Source organism: Neomonachus schauinslandi, chromosome 12, assembly GCF_002201575.2.
Source record: "Neomonachus schauinslandi chromosome 12, ASM220157v2, whole genome shotgun sequence".
NCBI classification, from domain to species: domain Eukaryota; kingdom Metazoa; phylum Chordata; class Mammalia; order Carnivora; family Phocidae; genus Neomonachus; species Neomonachus schauinslandi.
Window position 1 is genome coordinate 91,908,488 of NC_058414.1, and position 21,992 is coordinate 91,930,479.

The 21,992-nt window shown below is 39.1% G+C and overlaps 1 protein-coding gene across 1 annotated transcript in view; it reads right to left on the bottom strand.

Annotated features, from left to right (window-relative positions):
- Window positions 1-1,541: 1,541 nt before the first annotated feature.
- The window catches only part of KDM7A (lysine demethylase 7A), a 103,868-nt gene continuing 83,417 nt past the window's right edge, over window positions 1,542-21,992 (bottom strand). Inside the window, 11 exon segments of the mRNA XM_021692836.1 lie at window positions 1,542-2,827; window positions 2,829-2,839; window positions 3,503-3,776; window positions 5,991-6,076; window positions 7,624-7,832; window positions 8,200-8,348; window positions 8,865-8,962; window positions 10,247-10,401; window positions 10,611-10,735; window positions 12,211-12,420; window positions 19,825-19,914. Coding sequence (XP_021548511.1) covers window positions 2,744-2,827; window positions 2,829-2,839; window positions 3,503-3,776; window positions 5,991-6,076; window positions 7,624-7,832; window positions 8,200-8,348; window positions 8,865-8,962; window positions 10,247-10,401; window positions 10,611-10,735; window positions 12,211-12,420; window positions 19,825-19,914 — 1,491 coding nt within the window. The 3' untranslated portion in view covers window positions 1,542-2,743.

Consider the following 21,992-nt stretch of genomic DNA (forward strand, 5'->3'; position numbering starts at 1 on the left):
CTGCCATTAAAATCGCATAACGTTAAGTCCAACTGTTTTACCTATTTATTTGCACCTAACTAGCTAAATGCCACCACTGTTGTCTCCTTGTCTAAGCTGCAGTGTCTGTGTGGTAGAAGCGTTTATAAACGAGATTGAGGAAAACATGAAAGGTTGGTTCTCACAGCTGAATCCAGACCCAGGCTGCAGTCACCTCAAAGTCCAGCCACTCCCATGACATAAAGGGATGCATCAGAGCCAGTAAGTTTAGAACAAGTTTGACCAGGCAACTCACTGGGCCAGTAGGCTGAATTTTCACCAATTTGGAGAAAGACACATGATTCTGTTATAGTGCTTAGATTATCTTACTGCAAGTTTTTTTTAACTTAGCCAGTTCATGCGCTAAACCCGCCAAAAATGAATCCACAGTACCTTCACTTAATACTTACACATACTGGCTACTTAAAATTAGATTTATTGGCCTAAGTACACAGGGCAGATATTGGTCACCATCTTAATTTATAAAAATAAATTGATTTTAATTTTTATAGCTAAAGAAAAGAAGTCAGGTAATTAGAAATACTTAGAGCTATGAAAAATGTAAAGAAAACAAAAGAACCCAAGATCATGATGTAGCTGGAAGAACGAATTATAATTCTGATCTCTTAAACCAAAACAAAATCATGTGAACTCTTAACACTAAAACGGTGTCTACAGAAAACCAAAACATCACAATAATATATTGGGAGGTAGGAAAATCAGTCAAACCCCGACTTTTGACAATCTTGAGATCCAATGACCAAATGACTGATTATATCCATCTCTTAACCAGTTTTGGCAAAGTGTAGACAGAGTCTAAGTAGGCCCTTTACAGACACTTAGTGTTTCCATAAAAATTCTTTTTCCTGACACCCAGATAAGTCCCAGAATTTGGTCCAGTCACTTGGACCAAAAAGGTTAATCCATAAGCTATTTTGTACTTATTCCATGAGATATTGAAATGGAGACAGAATAAGAAATATTTCTCTTTGAAAATACACATCTGAATGCAACCATGAAAGATGATGGTATAGATTTTTTTTCTTAGAGCTTCAAGTGATACTTAATACAGAAGGGAAAGTCCTGCTACCTTGCTGAGTAAAAAAGAGACAAATCCATAATATGGCCATATTACTTCTCCATAAAAATAAATTTTATCCTATTTGCCTCTATTTTCTTTGTAGAAATTTGTAAAATGCTCTTTTGTCAGAATTGGGAATATCTTCACCCCAGCCCCAGAAATCACTTCTTTTTATGCCATGGGGAGGAAAAGGGAAAATATAAGCTATTGCGAGCAACCGAAAACTGGCGTTTAGTAAGAACTGTGCATAAAGGAGAGAAATGATTCCTTAAAGCTCAACCAGATACTTAATCTCAATATGCACTGGTTAAGTTAGGACAGATGGAAGAAACTGCAAGAAGCACCCATTTTACTCCAAATCTGTATCTTAAATAATTCTTTAGAAGGTGAAGAAGTAAGAAACTAAACACACATACACCCAAAAGACCTACTCCAACATGCTTGCTTCTGTACAACTTAATATAGTATAGTCCTATTATATTACGGATTATGCAGATTTGAATATACTAAGTCAAACCATATCTCATTATTTTCCAACAAGTTAGGTACACAGAATAAGAGCGTCATAAAATATAACCTCTGGGGCAGGTGCCCGTCCTGCCCTCCAACACCAGCAGTGTGAAGAAGGCCCTCTGTAGTTACAAATGTTTTTGAAAAACTATAAACGCGACAATTTAACCAAACTTATAACCCTTTTCCCACAAGTAGGAAAAAGATATTAAAGCTGTTCTCTTTGGGACCCAGATATCATCAGCAAAAATGAAAATGCAAGAAGCCTATTTTTATAGAATTAGAAGAAAACTGCAATGTCAAATGAAAGAGAAACGTGGGATCTTTTATGTAATTCTTACACGTTGGCTATGAAAGTGTTTCCCTGCAAAGAGAAGAGTCTTGTTGCGTCGTCACAAAAGGATGGGGAGTGCAGAGGGAAGGTGGGATATAAGGTAATCGACCTGGATAACAGTATGCACCTTGGATGTTAGCAAAAGCGAAGCTAATAGCTTATAAAAAACACATGAAATATATAAAATAAAATGATTTTCATATACATCTTAATTTAAAATAATTAATGCATCAAATCCCTGTTTAAGACTTTAACCTGAATATCAAATTTAAGAGTCCAGACTAGTTACTGTTACCGTGGCTCTTCCCCACATGTAACATACACACTATCAAAAATAATTTAAAAACTTTCACATTCTTAAATCTAAATTAGTGAGACAGTTCTCCAGAAATCTTCCAAATAAATAGCTTTAAAAAAGAAAGAATTTAAAAGCTGTTAACTTTAAAAAAAAAATCTGTTAAATAAATTATTGATAATTCTTTACCCTACCACTGAAAATAAATCAAGACACTACCAACAACAAAATGAAATTCAAGCCCTGACAAGAGACCTTTTCCAGTTCAAGGTCTCTTTTTAAGGTTCTACCCTCCTTCTTCCTCTCCCCCACCAGGTCCAGAACGGTTATTGCTGAGTGGGTGTGGCACAGTGAAAATGCAGCATCTGGTTCATTTTGTTCTTCAGGCAGTGCTCTCTACTGTACATGCAAACTGCTCCAGCGGGGGTGCCGCGGGAGCGCCAGGCTCGCGCGCCTCCGAGACCGGTCTGTCTCCAAAGGGAAGAGTGGCCACAACAGCAGCTTGTCACACGAAGAAACGGGCATGGCCATTTCTGTTCAACTTAAGGATCTTCCCAAGACGTTGTTTGGCTGTTGCCATTCCTTTTTTTTGGACGTTTACCTGTAAGACAGCAACAACAGCGTAGATAATAGTGAAAATCATTCTCGACAGACAGCACCCGGGAGACTTCAAGGCAGAGCTATGCGGCGAGCGATGCTTTTCGGTGTTCTGAAGGGGCAAAGTCACACTCCTGGAGTTCTACGGTTTCGAACCTTCCATCTCATCACTTGAGAGATAAAGGCCAACCTCCTTCACGTGACTCACCAGGCCGACCCACAGTCTGATCCCTGCCTCTCTCTCTCTTGAGCAGGAGCCCTGACCGTATCTTGCCTCAAATTGTGCTTCGGCCACAAAACTGACTGCACTTTCATAAACAGCCCACGTACTGTTTCTCACGTTGGTACCGTGAGCCATACTATCTCCTTGACCTTCACTGCGGTCTACTCTGGCACTTCCCCAACCCAGCAGAGCTAACCCCTTACCATCCTTATCGGGATCTACCTCCTCCTCCAGGAAGCCACTCCCAATCCTCAGGACCGACCCAGGGAGCCTTCTTCTCTGTTCCCACAGGAACCTGTGCATACCACCCTCATTGCGCCGTCCAGAGTGCATCAGGCTGGAAGCGGCTTGAGGGGAGGGACCATTACACGTCTCTCTGAACTGCCGCTGTCACCGTCATACATGGTCCAAAATACACTCAGCCCATAGACGTGTCAAAGTTACCTTTTGTTGCCTGGTTGCTGATAGGTGGTGGATTTGATGCAGGTCTCTTGGTGGGGTGAAGGGGCACTGAAAAGGAAGTTTCACCAACTGGCCTTTCTGGGCTTATGCTGCCATTATTTATCTGGCACGCCCCCGAAATCAAGCTTGAATTCTGCATATACTTCCCATTTTGAGGGCTTGAGCCACTGCTGTCCACAGAATTCCTACTTTGTACCTTCTGACTGATTTCTGATGAACCTTCCTTTTTGATGCATTTCTGGCCTCTACTTAGATCCTAAAAAAGGAAGGAAATAAGGCTGGATTTTTAGAGTTCCTTTACGATAAGCAAGATATTTAACCTCTCTATGCACTAGCAAGTCAAGGGAGAGAAGAAATCGACTACTGAACTTTGGTTTTCTTAACATGTAGCAGCCACAGACGACCACCCCTTCAGGACGGTCATGTCATTCCAAAACCTCACAGCACGAAAAGACTCAAGTATGGAAGTTTTACATCATAACTCAAGTCCAGAAGAAAACATTTTTATTTTTATTTATATATTATATAAACTTTATACATATATATTTAAATGCGTATATTTATATATAACATATATAATATGTAACGTCTATTATTTATTATAATATGGCATTCTGCATGTGCCATGACATGCCATGAAAGGAACGCGTGGCTGGGACATGTGGGCCTACCAATTCCTCAGCACGTCACAGATCCCGTCTCTCTCACGATGTAGTGCGCTATCTTTTTTAGAATCTAACTTCTGTTAAGGTTCATCTCCACTGTATTTAAATTGTTTGCTAAAAAAAGCACCTAGGTGCTGAGCCCCAAGCCTGGTTTTCCTCTAACAATTCTTCCTTCAGTCTCTTTAAGAGATCACCGAGTGAGCCATCAGGAAAAAACCAACAATGCTACTGACGGGTAGGTCTTAAAACCAATGGAAAGGGTCATGACCAGAATATAAAAAAGAAAGGAAAAGATAAACGTGGAAAAAGCATACTGCAGATGTGATGTTTCATGAAACTAGCTGTTTGTGTGTGTGTGATGTAAAATAAATTCCTAATTCTGTAATGGTCAAATAAGTTTTAAAAACAGCATTACAGGCAAAAGAAATCTGATTTTCTCTAAGGTGATCTTGCTAATCATCCGTCCTCTCCTTCTTTATTTTCAAAGACAATTATAAAAACAACAGCTAGCTTTAAATAATACCTTACTTTTTTAAAAAACGATTTTATTTTTAAGTAATCTCTACACCCAACGTGGGGCTCAAACTTACACCCCTGCGATCAAGAGTTGCATGCTCTACCGACTGAGCCAGCCGGGCACCCCAATAACAGCTTATTTTCAATACTGAATCCTATAATGCTAATAAGTTATAAACGTAATGACCGGTGAGACACTATAAAATCACACACTGAATTAAGTGAATTACTGATAGTTAAGGGATTCCTTCCTTGACCTTTGATTCTGGAGCATATTCTTCTATTAAAAGAACTTGTACTTACAAAACGTTGCCTTAAAAAATAACTTGGCTCTTTTTCTCATTGTAAAATGTGTAAGTATTTAGAAAATGTAGATAAGCTACATGAAGAAAATAAAAACCACCCTTGAGGGGTGCCTGAGTGGCTCAGTTGGTTAAGCGTCCGTCTCTTGATCTTGGCTCGATCTCAGGGTCCTGAGTTCAAGCCCCGCATTGGAGCCTACATCCCAGCATGGAGCCTACTTAAACAAACACCTAAGATTCCACTACTCAGTGTATGCTTGGGGTTGGAGAAGTTAGAGGACTCTACTCTGCAGCATGAGAATTTTGATTCTTTGGCTGTCATTTTCCAAAGTTTGTAGCAAAAGGTCATATTGCTTTTCTTGTTTGGTGCTACTGGAAAAGCTGTGGCTTTTCAAAAAGCTATTTGAGGTTCATTTTGTTTGTATAAGCATTAATACGCTGGCATCCCAAGACATCAAGTGTCTTCTCTTAGAGCAAGGGCTCTTAATCTGGAGTTAATGGATGGTCTGGGCTGGTAAGGGTGGGGCACAAAACCATGAGAAAATGCTATGCAAAAATCAGTATTGATGATGAACACTTTCCTGGTAATAGAGTCAATAACTGTCATCAAATTCTCAAAGAAATTTACTGTCTAAAAATGTTCAAGAAACAATGTCACAGATTAAAAAGAGATCCTCAGGGTACTTTTTTCCCCCCTTTTCCTTCTAGCCAGACATAACCTAGAAGTGTTGGCTGCCAGGAGTTTTTAACTTTCCTTCAATCAACTATTCTTTTCCAAATCGCAGTCTATCCGTGAGCCTTGCATTAGTTGTTACATCAGAATTCCTAAAAACGGACAGCTGCTCAAATGAGCATTTAACTGTAAATTATTTTTTAGCTTTCCATATCTAATGGTTAATTACTGGTTGCAGTAAAAAAAATAGAAAGCAAAAACAGAGTTAATGACAATCCTAAATCTCCTTTTGATGTTTCAAGCCTTGCATATACCTGAAGATGAAATCTGGAAGTTGTATCGAATTGTTTAATCCAGGAAGAGCTCCTCAAGTCTTGTTCTTCGGTCTTGACATGGTACCCTAAACAGAAGTTTTAATTAAATTATCTCCACACAAATTTGATCATAACAAGCAAAATTAACCTAATGTTATAACTGAAAGTACATTTAGGTTGACGTTTTATTAAAAAACGAATATGTTAACTCTTTATTTACTCATACACTTTCCACCACACTACTTTCCCTCTCAAAAACAAGAGAGTCACCAGCTCACAATCCAGCATGTTAATTCTTTAAATTCTCTCAAAGACTGCCTCTATATGACAGGTTTTGTGCCAGATGCTGGAAGCTCCAGAGTCAAATTCTATGGCCATCTGTTGTAGATGGAAAAGCCAAATGCAATATACTCTCTAAAACCAGTATATTTTTCCATACAGAATGAAGGCATATGCTTGCCTGAACTCTGCAGTACTTTCATAGAAGCCTTCTTTTCAAGTGAGGACCAAAGAAATGACAGGGAGACAGAATGGTGTGGACAGACAAGCCCAGACCTGAATTTGAGTTTTTCCATTACCAATGCATCTTTAGGCAAGTTACTTAACCTCTCTAAACCTCAGTTTCCTCTTACACAATAAGCCAAGATTTTGAGATCAAATAGTCCTGGGTTCCAATTCCAACACCACTGGATAATAACAGCTATGTAAAGATGGGCAAGTTCAATTAACTTCACTAAGTCTTCTTGCCTCTACCTGTAAAAGTCTTACTACATACACCAAAATGTGGTTTCAAGAATTAAGTGAAATGGATGTCAGGTTGCTGGTATACAATTCACACAACTAGGCAGGAATGAACACAATTTCTGCAACAGGCATTTGGTTTTCTTGTGGTACCATCTTCTCCCCCTTCCTCCTCAGACTTTCGGGCAACAAAATTTCCCCCAAAGGCACAGAGAACAAAACACTACATGGCCATCACGGGTACTGTCACTGAGTCTTCTCTTTCCCAATACTTCTTTTTCAAGTAGGAGAATGTCCTCAACCAGAAACGGATCAAAACTTGTTTTCCCGGGCGCCTGGGTGGCTCAGTTGGTTAAGCGACTGCCTTCGGGTCAGGTCGTGATCCTGGAGTCCCGGGATCGAGTCCCGCATTGGGCTCCCTGCTCGGCAGGGAGTCTGCTTCTCCCTCTGACTCTCCCCCCTCTCATGCTCTATCTCATTCTCTCTCTCAAATAAATAAATAAAATCTTTAAAAAAAAAAAACTTGTTTTCCCTCCTGCGTAAGGAAAGAGGATTAATGGTTCAAGCCTAGCGGACCACGTAAGACGTCTCAACACTCTTTCCACTCGGAACAGCTTATAAAAGGAAACAAGTACTAAGTGTCTTAAAATAGCAGTGGTAGGATTATGCTGGTGAACATAATTCTCCAGCCATTAATTTACATTTTGAGTTCTTATAACTTGCATCTTGTATTTGTCAATATTATGTATTTTTTGGCCAATACGCTTAACATCATTTCCAACTACAGATGTGCAATTCTTATTCATAATGTCTAACCTCAACTAGGATTACAGAGCTATGAAGTTGGGGGTCCTATGTTACTTTTCAGAGACCAATCATTTATGTTTCTTACCATATTCCACTGGTTTATCACAGCGATACACCTGTCTAGCCTCATGGTTACTGCTGTGGCAGCCGCCGGGATCCTGGAGAGAGTCTCTTTCGCCACTGCAGCCTGTGCTTTGTATCTGCCTCTGTAAACATGTGGAGTAGTGCAACCCTGCCATAGACAACATGCCCTGAATAGCTTCTTCCTCTGTGCTCGTCGAGGTAGGACATTCCCTAAAGAGAAGTTAAGCAAAAGGACGAGAGCTTATTTCTTCGTTCGGCATCTTCAGTAACATTTAAAATTAAAAAATGTTTTTGGGGTGCGTGGGTGGCTCAGTTGGTTAAGCGACTGCCTTCGGCTCAGGTCATGATCCTGGAGTCCCGGGATCGAGTCCCGCATCCGGCTCCCTGCTCGGCAGGGAGTCTGCTTCTCCCTCTGACTCTCCTCCCTCTCATGCTCTCTGTCTCTCATTCTCTCTCTCAAATAAATAAATAAAATCTTTAAAAAAAATAAAAAATAAAAAATGTTTTCATATACACACAGAGTTTCATATAGTTTACATCACAATGTAATAAGACTACTAACCATCAGAAAGCTTACCTTTTAATTGGAATTTCACTTCTAGATGGCTTCTGGCCCTTCTGAAGGAAGTTCCTCATCACAGTAGAGTCCTCCTTGAAGTTGGATGTTATTTCTTGTTTCTTTTCATCACCTGAACTTTCAGACTCTTCAGTGGTAAAATTATTTTTCTGAGATAATAAAAATAGTTAAATGGAAGCAAATCTATATAAGAAATCTGGTTAAGTCTCTACTAACTAAAAACATTGTATCAGTCTAGGCAAAGTTAGAACCTTAATTATCACGGAATTATTTCTGTACTTCCTATGACAGAGTTAAAATCTCTAGTGATTACAGTATATTATTCCTTAGTAAAAAACATACAGTACAGGTTTTCTTTAAAGTGAAATGAAATATAACCTATGAGAAATATGAGAAATGTAAGAACAGTATCTCCATCCACCTTTCTAAAACCAGACAAAAGCTATGTTTATCAAATGTAAACAGTCACATGACAGGATGCGCGCGCGCGCGTGTGTGTGTGTGTGTGTGTGTGTGTGATTACCATTACAGGGAAGACCTTGTGCCACAAAGGTCATAGAGATGGTCTTTGGGAAAAGCTGTCATTTATTTTCCCCCACAGGTGAAGGAAAGGAGGTGTCATCTTTCCATCAAACAATGCACAAGTCACAGGGGTTTGGGCATACCAGTGCATTGCAATCAGGTCCAGAGTCTTCTGAATCAGAAATATCAGAATATTCTGATGATCGATTCCTGAGTTCTGATTTCACACTTGTAAAAAACCCTGGGAAGAGAAAGGAAGAGAGAAAAAGAGAAAGTCAGTGGAAGCTTATGAACAGGGTGGTACCTGAAGTCAGACCAGCTTCCGCGTAGGTCCCGACTGCCCTGGCTCCATCCATTTCCACTGCTTTCATCTTCTTCATTCCTTTCTTCCCCCAAAGACTTTTCTCCTGAATTGACCAAGATACAGATTGCACTGTACTCTTAAAACGTTTGTGGCATTTACTGAACATGACGGTACATTCCTCATTTGCGTGGAAATTTTCTATCTCTTTCCAGAAAAAAACCTCCGATGCTAAAATTGCCTACAAGATGCTTTTCACTTTCCCTCTTGCATTTTTTCTCTCAACAGAAAACAAAAAGATAACTCTTCTAAACCTCAAAAGCACTCAAATAGACAGTGAATTCAACAAGCTTAAAAAGCAGGCTTTACCACTGCTCTTCTCTCCCACGCGGCACTGCCAACTAACAACTGTTTGATAACTCCATTGATTAGCTGCCTTTCCCCTGGCATGTGACACATGCAGAGTCACCAACTACACCAATACCAAATTTACTTAGAATTAGCTGGAACTGAGGTATTCAACACAGATGAAATGTTAATTTTTCTTGTCAAGTTATCAAAGTATTTAATCACTTTTTAAAATAGAAGGAGGGTATAAGGAGGCCCCCAAAAATGCTAAGAAATTAAGACTTCACTCAACGAAGAACGATCTCAAGAAGGAGGAGGCGTTACTATTTGTCACACTGATGATAACCAATTAGTAAGCAAGTAGAGATCTTCCTGTCAACAGGCCATCAAACAGAACAATACATGGATTACTAGTAGCTTCAGAGAGCTAATTATATATGACTCCTAATTCTGAAAACCACATACATGTTAGCTAAAATTATATATGACACTGTATTAAAAAAATAATAAATAAATAAAAAGAAACTATATTAAACTTCTGACTATCTTATTATTTCGAGTAGAGGCCCATAAGATGCAAAAGCTTTCATGTCACTCTTGTAAAAACTGTCACCCAACAAGGGTGTCACTGACCAGCACATACCCTCGTCACTAAAAACACCTTCCCTGGGCACGATACCTTGATTGGCAGTCACATTCATGTTTCCCTTATGGATACACTACTCAGAAATACTTCAGGTTTCTCCAAAGAGTATTAGGGACAGGACAATTTTCAGTCCTACTACAAACTTAAGACCTTTAAGATTAGCACATGACTTTACGTATTATCACGTAGGTAATAAGCAGACCTTCAAACGGCCATGAAAACAAACATACTGTTACGTCGTTTTTGAGACTCGTCGTTCTCCACCCCTTCTATTCCTGAACTCTCTTCCATCTTCATTTTTGCCTTTTTTGTCCTTCTCTTGTCCTCCTCATTTTCACTATCTGCTGTATAAAGACTTGGATCTGCGAAGGGTTGTCTCTCATCCCTGCACACAGAGGGGAAAATAATCAAGTCACAAAACAGTGCGACATTGCAGCCAAATAGTATACCCTCCCCCTTAATCTCCAGTTGGAGAGGAGAACTGAGACACTTTCCCTGTATGGGAGTCGGATGTGCACTGGTGGGGACTAGGGGTTAAACAGAGGGAATCCAAGGCAAACTCATCTGTATGACACTTTGCTCTACTTTACGTACTTAATTATCCTTCCATTTGTCAGCAGTAACCGTAGATCATTATCTTTTGCCCTCCATTCAGGTACCGTGGAAGATGGCTGGAGATGCTTGTTAAATTTTCCATTCAGTTTAGAGCTCAAGATGTCCTTAAAGTATAAAAACAGAACTTAACTTACCATCTGCCCTCAGATGTGCCTGCCTGCCTAAAGGAACCCAGGACGGCGCCACCTCCCGCCTCAGCCCTGCAGCCCGAACTGCGCACGGTGCGCCGCCCTGACACTCAGTGGCTCCTGAAACCAAAGCAGGACTATGGTTCCCCTTTCTGTCCAGCCACTAACAATAAAACACATTTTATAAAGCAGAATGTAAAATTTACATCAAGTAAATTCAAAGACATTTCACTCTCGCAGAAAGCTGAAGAGCTAGAGAAGCAGCGCCTTAATGTGTTTGAATTCTCTTTCCCTCACTCCTTCCTGCTGAAGCACCAGCTGCTGGCTCCTTTCCGGTCCTCCTACCCTTGACCTAATAATCCCTCCTTCCCACGAGGCACTGTCAGCAACTCCTGGATCACCACCCTGCTACCACTGGGGACAAAGGCCACCGTGTGACATAAAAGCACAACAGTAGCTGGTTTTTAAAAAGAGTATTTCCTTCTTGTGGAAATTTCTTTCTTTAATAACAAATAGAACCTTTCATAATAAGCTAAGTCTTCTCCCAGAAGGCTAAGGATTAAAGAGGTTCAGAACAACAAAGTTTAAAACAATATCCAATACAATTATTTAAATGCAAAATCTTTAAGTTATAATTTCTATAGAATTTCTTCAAATATTTTAATTCAGAAATACTTCTATCTTACTCATTTTAAATTATTCCTGTCCTTTACTTAAGATGTGCAATGATGGATGGTATGTCTCATCACAAACTCACTACCATGTTTTACAAAGGCCCCGCCCCTCTTCCCTTTGTCCATTAAGCCAGCATTTCCCAAATTTAAATGGGTTTATTCTAATAGTCTCCCAGTCCGACAGTTGCCCGTGCTGGTACTGCTGGGGGAGGAATAGGCTTTCTGCACTTGCTCTTCCCTCTGTTTCCTCAAAGCTTTGTATCCACTTGACTTCTTCCAGTATTCGTCAGCTCAAATGCCACCACCTGAGAGGCTCTCTGACGGCCCCAGCTAACGTAGCCAGCCACAGCCTAGCCCCTTTACTCTCTCTCCCTCGACTGTTTCAGCTTCCTTCAGAATACTTATTATCTGAAATTATATTATTTTAGTATATCTCTCATCTCCTATTCTTCCAACTTGAGCTGGACTGGAAGCTACACAATGGCAGAGACTTAAGTTTCACTCTGGTAACTTCCCCAGAGCCTATAAGACCATAGGTTATTTCGTAAACACTCAGTAAACATGTCCGCAAAGAAAATGAGATCTACTCAGCCTACTACACTGATGCCTAGAAAGCTGAAGCACATTCCCGGTCATGGACATCAGTACTGTTGGCCCCTACAATGCTAAGCAAAGATTAGAAAACAAACATGGCCAGACTATTCTTTTTATCATCCCTTTAAAGAACTTTGAGGAACAACCAAGTCTCTTTCTATAACCATAAAACATAATACTTGCCTCTTCCCATGGACACATCTCTAACCTTCTGAGGACCTCCCTTGTATGGAGCTCTAGGATGTCTAGGTTAGAAGGAGTTCGGACATTATGATCTCGAAGTTTCCTCATCTTTCGTCGGGAATGGTACGGGGAAGTTGCTTCATTTGAGGATCGTGAAACTGGACACACAGTAGGAATTCCCTGAGATTTAACTGGTTTGCCATTTTCCTCCTGTAAGAATTAAATTCAGAGTGTTTTTATGACAAGGACACACATATACCTGACTCAATAATCAGCCATAAAAATATTTTAAAAAACAAAAACTAGGGCGCCTGGGTGGCTCAGTTGGTTAAGCGACTGCCTTCAGCTCAGGTCATGATCCCAGGGTCCTGGGATCGAGTCCTGCATCGGGTTCCCTGCTCAGCGGGAAGCCTGCTTCTCCCTCTCCCACTCCCCCTGCTTGTGTTCCCTCTCTCGCTGTGTCTCTCTCTGTCAAATAAATAAATAAAATCTTTAAAAAACAAAACAAAACAAAAAAAACCCATTCATATAAATAGCAAAGACCAAATCGTAACACTCATAAAATTCAACATCAGCTTTGCTGAGATCTTTATTCCCTTCTCTCCCCCACATAATATACTGTGAACATATTTCTTTGATTTTAAATATCATTTTAAAAGCTGGGTAGTATTCCACCATATAATTTATTGACCTAATACTTACTGGTAGTTATTATAGGCTGCTTCCAGTTCTTTCCTATGATGAACATTCTTTCATATATATACTTGAATAAATCAGTAATTGCTTTTTAAACCAAGGTCACCAATCTCTGTAGTTTTAAAAATTAACTCTATAAATATATCATGAAAAGCAGTGGTATACTCTTCCCCATCCCTGATTCCCATTCTCCAGAGGCAACCACTTGCAAGTTTCCTTTCACTGTAGTGACATATACATAATTTTGTAGCACATGAGGTAATATATACATAACTTACCATTTTACCATTTTTAAGTGGACAGCTCAGTAGCCTTAAGGACATTTCACACTGTTATGCAACCACACATCACCATCCACCTCCAGAACTTAATATTCCCAAACTTAAACTCTGTGCCCCTTACACAGTAACTCCCATTCCTCCTGACCACCAGCCTCTGGCAACCTTCTACTTTATGAATTTGACGCTTCTAGGAACTTCATATAAGTGGAATCATACAATAGTTGTACCTTTGTGACTGGCTTATTTTGCTTAATGTAGCTTTTTTTTTTTTAAAGATTTTATTTATTTGACAGAGAGAGATAGCGAGAGCAGGAACACAAGCAGACTCCCCGCACAGCAGGGAACCCAATGCAGGGCTCAATCCCAGGACCCTGGGATCATGACCTGAGCCGAAGGCAGACGCTTAACGACTGAGCCACCCAGGCACCCCTCACTTAATGTAATATCTTAAAGGTCCATCCATGCTGTAGCATGGGTCAGAATTTCCTTCTTTTTGCAGGCTGAATAATATTCCATGGTGTGTATATTATGTATATGCCACTTTTTGTCCATTCATTCCTCCACCATGGACAATTAGGCTGCCGTGGTGCCTGCAACTCTTACAGCTGTTTTTGTTGGTGGTAGTGTTACTTGTTCAGTTATTTGCCTCCAAATTTCTAATATGTTTAAACTGTTATTTCTTGGTTTTTCGGCTTTATTTTTTTTTAAGATTTTATTTTTAAGTAATCTCTATACCCAACGTGGGGCTCAAAACCACAACCCTGAGGTCAGGAGTCACATGCTCTACTGACTGAGCCAGCCAGGTGCCCCTTTTAGCTGTAGATGTTACTGAATTCCTACTACTCAAGATGAAGTCTCAATCCTTGCACACTTCTAAATGTACACATACTTCCTGTTCCTTCAGTAAACTGGACTTGGTAAAAAGTATTTACAACCCAGTGCCACATAGTATATTATTACATTTCCTTTTTTTTTTTTTTTTTACATCTTTGACTTTCCCTTGAGTTTATAATTGTCTCACTCTATAGCTGCTTTGTTTTCTATGTATCTATCACTAGTTGATCCCAAAATTCTTCACTGGAAGAATGCAAACATTTAAACACATTAGGTAATGTATAAATTTTGTATTTTTCTTCGGAGACATCCCCCCTGGACAGGAATGCCAGCTAAAGTACAAGATGCCCAGTTCAATTTGAATTTCAGATAAACAACAAATATGGAGCCCTTCATCCTCCTGAATCCAACCCGGACTGGCTGCTCTCCCGGCCTACACAGGTCATCAAAAATCCCTCCTGCCCTGCTTGCACTCCACCACTTAAAACTGCAACCCCCACCACCATCTCTGGCTGTCACTCCCTATCTTTTCCCCCTTCTGAATCTTTCTTCATAGCATTTGTCAATTCCTGATACATTAAAATATTTATGGCTAGTCTCTTCCTACTCAGCTCCATGAAGGCAGAGCCTCTGTTTTCTTCCCTGCTCTCTACCCATCTGGGTATTCCATATTTGTTGGAAGAATTCCAGAGCTCCTTTTTTGGCTTATTTCCTCTCTTTTGGAACAGCACCCCCTCTAAGAGTTTCCTGAGAAGGGGTCCATGGGAGGTAAATTTTTTGAGATCTTGCCTCTTTGACATCTTTTTTTAAGATTTCATTTATTTATTTGAGAGAGAGCAAGAGAGCACAAGCAGGAGGCGAGGCAGGCAGAGGGAGAAGCAGGTTCCCTGCTGAGCAAGGAGCCCTATGTGCAGCTTGATCCCTGATCGCAGGATATACTCTGTTACATGCATTCTAAAATGTAACCACTATGTGCCTTGGCATAGGTCTTTTCTCACTCACTGTACTTGGGCATTCTGTAGGGAAGATGTGTCCTTGAATTCTAAAACATCATCTTTGACTATTCCTCTAATTATCTTCTCCTTGTTTTCTATGTTCTATCTGGACCTCCTATTATTTTGATGGTGACTATGTAAAATGACCTAATTTTTCTGTCCTATTTTAGTCTTTTTTTTTTTTTTTAACTTTATGAGAGATTTTCCCAACTTTATCTTCCAATGATTTTACTAAGTTTTTTTTAAGACAGAAAGGAGTTTCTTGGGTGTTTTTTTTTAAATTAAGATTTTATTTATTTATTTGTCAGAGAGAGAGCGCACAAGCTGGGGGTGGGGGGCGGATAGGAGCAGAGGTAGAGGGAGAAGCAGGCTCCCCACTGAACAAGGAGCCTGACGTGGACTCGATCCCAGGACCCCGGGATCATGACCTGAGCCGAAGGCAGATGCTTAACCAACTGAGCCACCCAGGCTTCCCTATATTTTGTTTCTATTATATTTCTAATTTCCAAGAACCCCTTTTCTTTCTTCTTTTAATGCTCCTTTGTTATAGCCATCTGTTCTTTTTTCATGGAAGCAATATTTATGTACTCTTTTCTCTCAAGGATATAAATTATTAATATTTGGGTTTTGGGCTAAAGAACTTATTTATTTCCTTCAAATACATTTTTTTTCTTTTTCTCCTTTATTTTTGGTTGTCATCTTCAAAACTCTTCTTGGCACTCCATGCATATTAAAAGAGAAAGCAATAAAAGCTAATTGATTTCAAGAAATGGTATGTTTATCTAGAGAACTAGATAAACATACGGGAGGAAAATAATGCCTTAAATTTACCTTATGCTACACACAAAAATTCACGATTAGCTATTTACCCAATTGTAAAACAGGCTTCCAGAAAAAAAAAAAGTATCTTCAACCCTTGGGGTGGGCAAAGATTTCTTAGAGAGGACACTAAAAAAAACTAACTATAAATAAGCAACTATAAATAAGAAAACTAATTTACAAATTGATCTTCTATAAATAAGAAAACTAATTTACAAATTGATCTTCTTCAAAATTAAAAATTTCTGCTCGGAAAAAGACACCATTAAGATAATGAAAAGATAAGCCACAGACTGTGGTTTGTAAATATTCACTATATTCATCATACATGAATGCATGCATGCCAAATGACAAAGAACTTGTGTCTAAGATATATAATGAACTCCTACAAGTCAATAAAGACAACATAATTTCTTAAATGGTCAAAAACTTCAAAGAGGTACCTCATAAGAAAAGATATCAAAAACTAATGATGTAATGTATGGTGATTAACATAACATAATAAAAAAAAAAGAAAAGATACACAAATAGCCAATGCACAAGAAAAGGTGCTCAACATCATTAGTCTTTAGGAAAATGCAAATTAGCACCACAATGAAAGACTATTTCATACTCTCTAGAAAAGCAAAAATTAAAAGACGGAAAACACCAAACACTAGGAAGAATATAGAATGACAACTCCTACACGTTGGTGGTGACAGCAACACAACCATTTTGGAAAACTGGCAGATTCTTAGAAAGTGGAAATTCACTTATGACTTGATAACTCTACTCCCAGGTACTTACCCCCCCCGAAACATGAAAACATGTATTTGCCACAAAAAGACATACAAGGTTGTTTATAAGTTTTATTCATACTAGCCCTATCTGTATATGACCCAAATATCCATCAAAAGAAGAAGGGAAAACAAATCACGGTTTATTCATTCAATGGAATACCACTCAGCAACAAAAAAAGAACTCCTGGCAGATGCAACAACATGGATGAATCTCAAAAGCATTATGCTGAAAGAAGCCAGACACAAAAATAGGATATACTGTATGATTGCCTTTATTTGAAATTAAAAAACAGGCAAACTAATCTGCGATGAGAGCCACACAGGTCTGAATGGTGGTAGCTTATGGTAGTCAGACTGACTAGAAGGGGGAGAAAAGACTTTCTGGGGTGACAAAAATGATTTATAGGTCTCAATGGCAGTATTCATTACACAAGTGTCTACTGAGTTTTCATCAAAACTCAAACTGTACTTTTATGATCTGTGCATTTCACTGCATGCAAAAAGAAAAAAGCTAACTGGGAGCTCTGTGTGAGTAGGGCTTGGGTTCATTGTAGGAAGCTGCCTGGGTTGTTCCATCGGAAGGTTTCAAATGGTCACTATCAGTGGATCTTGGCCTGGGAGGTATAGGCCAGGGTGCTAGTGTTTGGAGAGTCAAGTGGAGAAAGAACCATTCACTATGTAGACTGTCACTTAATCCTCTTGTTTTCAGTATGGTACCCATGTCCCTCAGCTGGGTTCAGTGTCCCAAAGTCCAGTCTCAAGTTCAATCTCTCAAACAACTAAACCTCTAGAGTTTTCGGCATATGTTAAGATAGGGATTTGGAAATCAATTCATTTCTTAAATGGACCTATAATCAATCCTGTTCTCAATCCCACCTCCACTCATATTCAGAGAGTCCTAGTATCCCTAATTCCTGGCTTTTTGTAGGTTCTCCTGTACAAGTAAGACTTGCCTCTGGGCTTTTCCCTCTGCCCACACAATTTTGGCTCTCTAGCCAGCTAAACCAGTGATCACTTGTATATTTGCTTTCCAGCTTCCAAAACTGGCTGGAGTTCATCTCTATTATTCTCTATGTCTTCAGGAATATCTTTTTTATTCTTTTTTTTTTTAAGATTTTATTTATTTATTTGATACAGAGGGAGTGAGCAAGCACAAGCAGGGGGAATGGCGGGCAGAGGGAGAGAGGGAAGCAGACGCCCCACTGAGCAGGGAGCCCGATGTGGGGCTCGATCCCAGGACCCTGGGATCATGACCTGAGCCAAAGGGAGACGCTTAATGACTGAGCCACCCAGGTGCCCCAAGGAATATCTTTTTTATTCTTGTACTATCCTTTTAGTTCAGGTATGGTCAATCTACCAAGTTTAATTAGAATCCTCTTACTTATTTTATTAAAGGGAAAATGCTCAATTAAGGGATATGCCATTTAGAAAGCACAAACTAATTTATACTTCCTAACCAGCAGGACAAGAATACAGAATTTTATCTCTGCCCATTAGACAAATGATCATATGAAATCACAAATTATTTGGCAGAATGTGGCTGAATACATTTTCACATACTGAGAACATTTTTCATATTTTTATTGGATTGTCATTTCTATTTCTTCTTTAGTGAAATACCTGTTTATTTTCTTTGCACATTTTTCTACAGCCATTTTGCTGCCTTCTGTACTCGCAACCCTCCAATTTTTAAGAAAAATAAACACGTTGTTGGCTACTTTTGCCCAATTATTCTTGCAGGTATAACTCAGCATTTTAAATACGTAATATTAACTTAGTACTGACATATTTTAGAAATGACATTTATTCAATTATTGTTTCACTTCTCTTAGTAAAGATTTATAGTTTTCAAATAGACCCTTGGGCGCCTGGGTGGCTCAGTCGTTAAGCGTCTGCCTTCGGCTCAGGTCATGATCCCAGGGTCCTGGGATCGAGTCCCACATCGGGCTCTCTGCTCAGCAGGAAGCCAGCTTCTCCCTCTCCCACTCCCCCTGCTTGTGTTCCTGCTCTCGCTATCTCTCTCTCTGTCAAATAAATAAATAAAATCTTTAAAAAAAAAAAAAAAATAGACCCACACCTTTCTTACTGAATTTATTCTTAGCTTTGGTTATCATATATGAGATTTATATATTTATACATCTACATATGTATTTAAGATTATATATGTGACTTTTCGTTAAAAAATCTATTTATGTGCAATTACTACCACTCTTTAAAAATAGAAAATATTTTTCTGCCATATCTGAACACCCTGAGAATTATATGAAATATTGTATCCAAGGATATTAAACGCAGCACTTCATTATTTCTTAGATGTATACCTCTTCCATTCCCCAAACACAGCCCTAATCTAAGCTGCTAAATTACCAGGTAGCCTCCATTCCTCCACTTAATTTCCTTTCAGTTCAAGCTAGACACTAACAGAACCAGCTTCCTGAAGAATTACTTTAATTAAAATCTCCTTTAATACCCAGAATAGTTCCTAATTAATAAGTTAAAACACTTAATCTCAGATTTTATGGACTTTTATCAAGGGGCATTTACGTAACCAAGTTGTTCTTTTTTTTTTTTAAAGATTTTATTTATTTATTTGAGAGAGAGAGAATGAGAGACAGAGAGCACGAGAGGGAAGGGGATCAAAGGGAGAAGCAGACCCCCTGCTGAGCGGGGAGCCCGATGCGGGACTCGATCCCGGGACTCCAGGATCATGACCTGAGCCGAAGGCAGTCGCTTAACCAACTGAGCCACCCAGGCGCCCCTAACCAAGTTGTTCTAATACTTCAGTCAAGGGGGTCTCCTTGCCTCACACCACTAATAGCATCCCAGTTTCCAAACCAGCTTCACCTGGCTCTACTCACCCCACCTTACATTTTCTCTCTTCCTCTAATTACTTAACACATATTCATCTCTGCATAGCAGAAATGAATGGGATCTGAAATTTTGTGTATGCTGTATTTCTTATTCTTGGAGTATGCTGAAGAAACTGAAGTAACTGGTAACTGCTTCCTTCTCACCTCATTAGGATACAACACTCTAAATTTCTCTGTAGGACTTTGGAAGCCTGAAAACCTGAGAGTCCTTCCAAGACGCAGCTCACTCTATTTCATCTAAGAGTATAAGGGCTTTTGAAGTTTGTAATGTGATGATAGATCCATTTGCTTCTCAAAGCAGACAGTAACCAAGCATTTAGATGACAGTTTCTACTCTTACCTCTATTGCTCGAATTACTTTTGAAAGTTCTTTAATAAGATGTCCAGGTCTGACATTGTCTGGGATCTCAAAGGCATGTTCAGATACAAGCTGTATTTGGATTAACAAAGATAAGACAACCAAAGTTATTTACACTGTAATAGACAAAAACTATTTACTAAACAAATTTTGGATTCTCTAGATTTTATAGACATAGCAAAATACTAGTAAGCCAGGTCTCAGAGTTCATGTAGTTGGTACAATACTCTTTAAGGAGATCCTTATTAACTTACAAAATCCTCTTAGCTTGAGTTAAAGATGGACTGTCTCACAGTGAATTTTGCTTTATACTGAGAAGTAACCCTGTACTCTATCCCTTAAAGCCTACTGCGATTCTAACTACTACTATAATTAGTAAAGTAACTAATTAAGTCCAGCATTTAATTCATAATACATTAGGATTTATAAGTGGGAACACAGGCACTAAAAAAATGATCCTATTTCCTATAGGAGGTCTGATTTTGAATAAATTTTTGTAAGCTTTTTTTCTTTTACTAGGAAAAAGATCCCATCAATAGGACAGAGGAATCGCTGAGTTACCATATCTATCTAAATGCAAACTACTGCCATTATTTCTTATGTCTATTTCTAAATAATAACCTTTGTATCTAAGAACATTTTAATTTTTTAGACGCATTCAGTATGCTAGTTTTTACTTTTGCTTTACATCTTCTCCTTGGTTTTAGCGTAATTTGTTAAAACAGACTAGTAACAACAGTAACAATAAGTGCTAACTGTGTCAGTCAAGATTCTATACTGTTAAGCACTTTACGAGCATTAACTCATTAATCCTTTCAACAACACTATGACAGAGATACTACTATTATTCTCATTTTACAATTGAGGGAACGAAAGCACAGAGGTTCGCTAGTTTATTGGCAGCACAGCTGAGATATGAACCCAAACATCTGACTCCAGAGTCCACGCTCTTGAGCACTGTGCTGAGCTGCCCTCTCCTGGTGGCGCAAGGTGAAGAGAGAGTTAAATGCAAACACCATGCTTTTGAAAGAGCACTTCAAATGTCATGAATTAACAGTATTTATTACTGATGTATCTTACTGTGCATCAAAATCACCTACAAAGTTTGTTAAAAACAGAGGTTCAGATCCCACCGCCAATCTATTAAATCAGTATCTCTCAGGGAGGATCCAGGGAGTTTATTTTTTAAAAGATTCTGACAAACACACAAGTTTGAGAACAACTTATCTAAAGCCTTCAGCAGGTAACACATTATACGGTTTTTCCAACACATACTTTATTTTGTTATTACCTTGTTATACAGTTCTGTAATGGACTTACTCCCTTCATCTCCATGATGACCTCTCTGACCCTCAAAGACCCGATTTCTACTTTCCTGATTGCTTCCACAGTGCCGTGCTCTAGTGGGTACACAAGAGCAATGGTAATCAAGTGAAAGGAGTAGAAAGTTACTGGGAGGGTAACCTATTAATAACTGTCTCCAGTATCTAAGAGCAGGATTTTTATTTCAAGTGGACATTCAAAAAATTAGTATGGAAATATATTTTCATCACCTCACGTATCTACCACTTGTTAAAGAGTGGCATGTAAAGTTCCAGGAGGGAAATAAAGAGGAGCAAGTCCCTGGTTTTCAAGAGCTCATAAACCTAGTGAAGAGGATAGGAATATATTACTTTACAGACATTACTTTTAAGTCCACTGGCACAAGAAATGTGCTACATAAGCAGAAGGGAAGGACACGGACATGCTGATTCCAAAGGGGATCTGGGATGACCTCTTGGAGGCAGAAGGATTCAAATGCAAACATCACATTTTAGTGAAAAATGAAAGCTCCTGCTTGAAACTTGACCTCCCTTTTCCTTCATTCTTATGAAAGTCTAGCAGATGGAAAGGAATGTGGGCTTTGCAGTCACAGAGACCGAGCTTTAGTCCGAGGTCCACCACAAAATCTTGGGCAAGTTACATAAAATTCTTTGAACCTCAGCTTCTCCATATGTAAAATGGGGATAACGAGAGCAGATGCGAGCTCCAAGTTATTTATTATTATCCTATAACTACATGTTCATTTCTTAGTCAATATCCTAAATAAATCTGAATTACTTTCTTTTCCAGATTAAAGAAATACTTAGGTACTTTATTCTCATAAATAT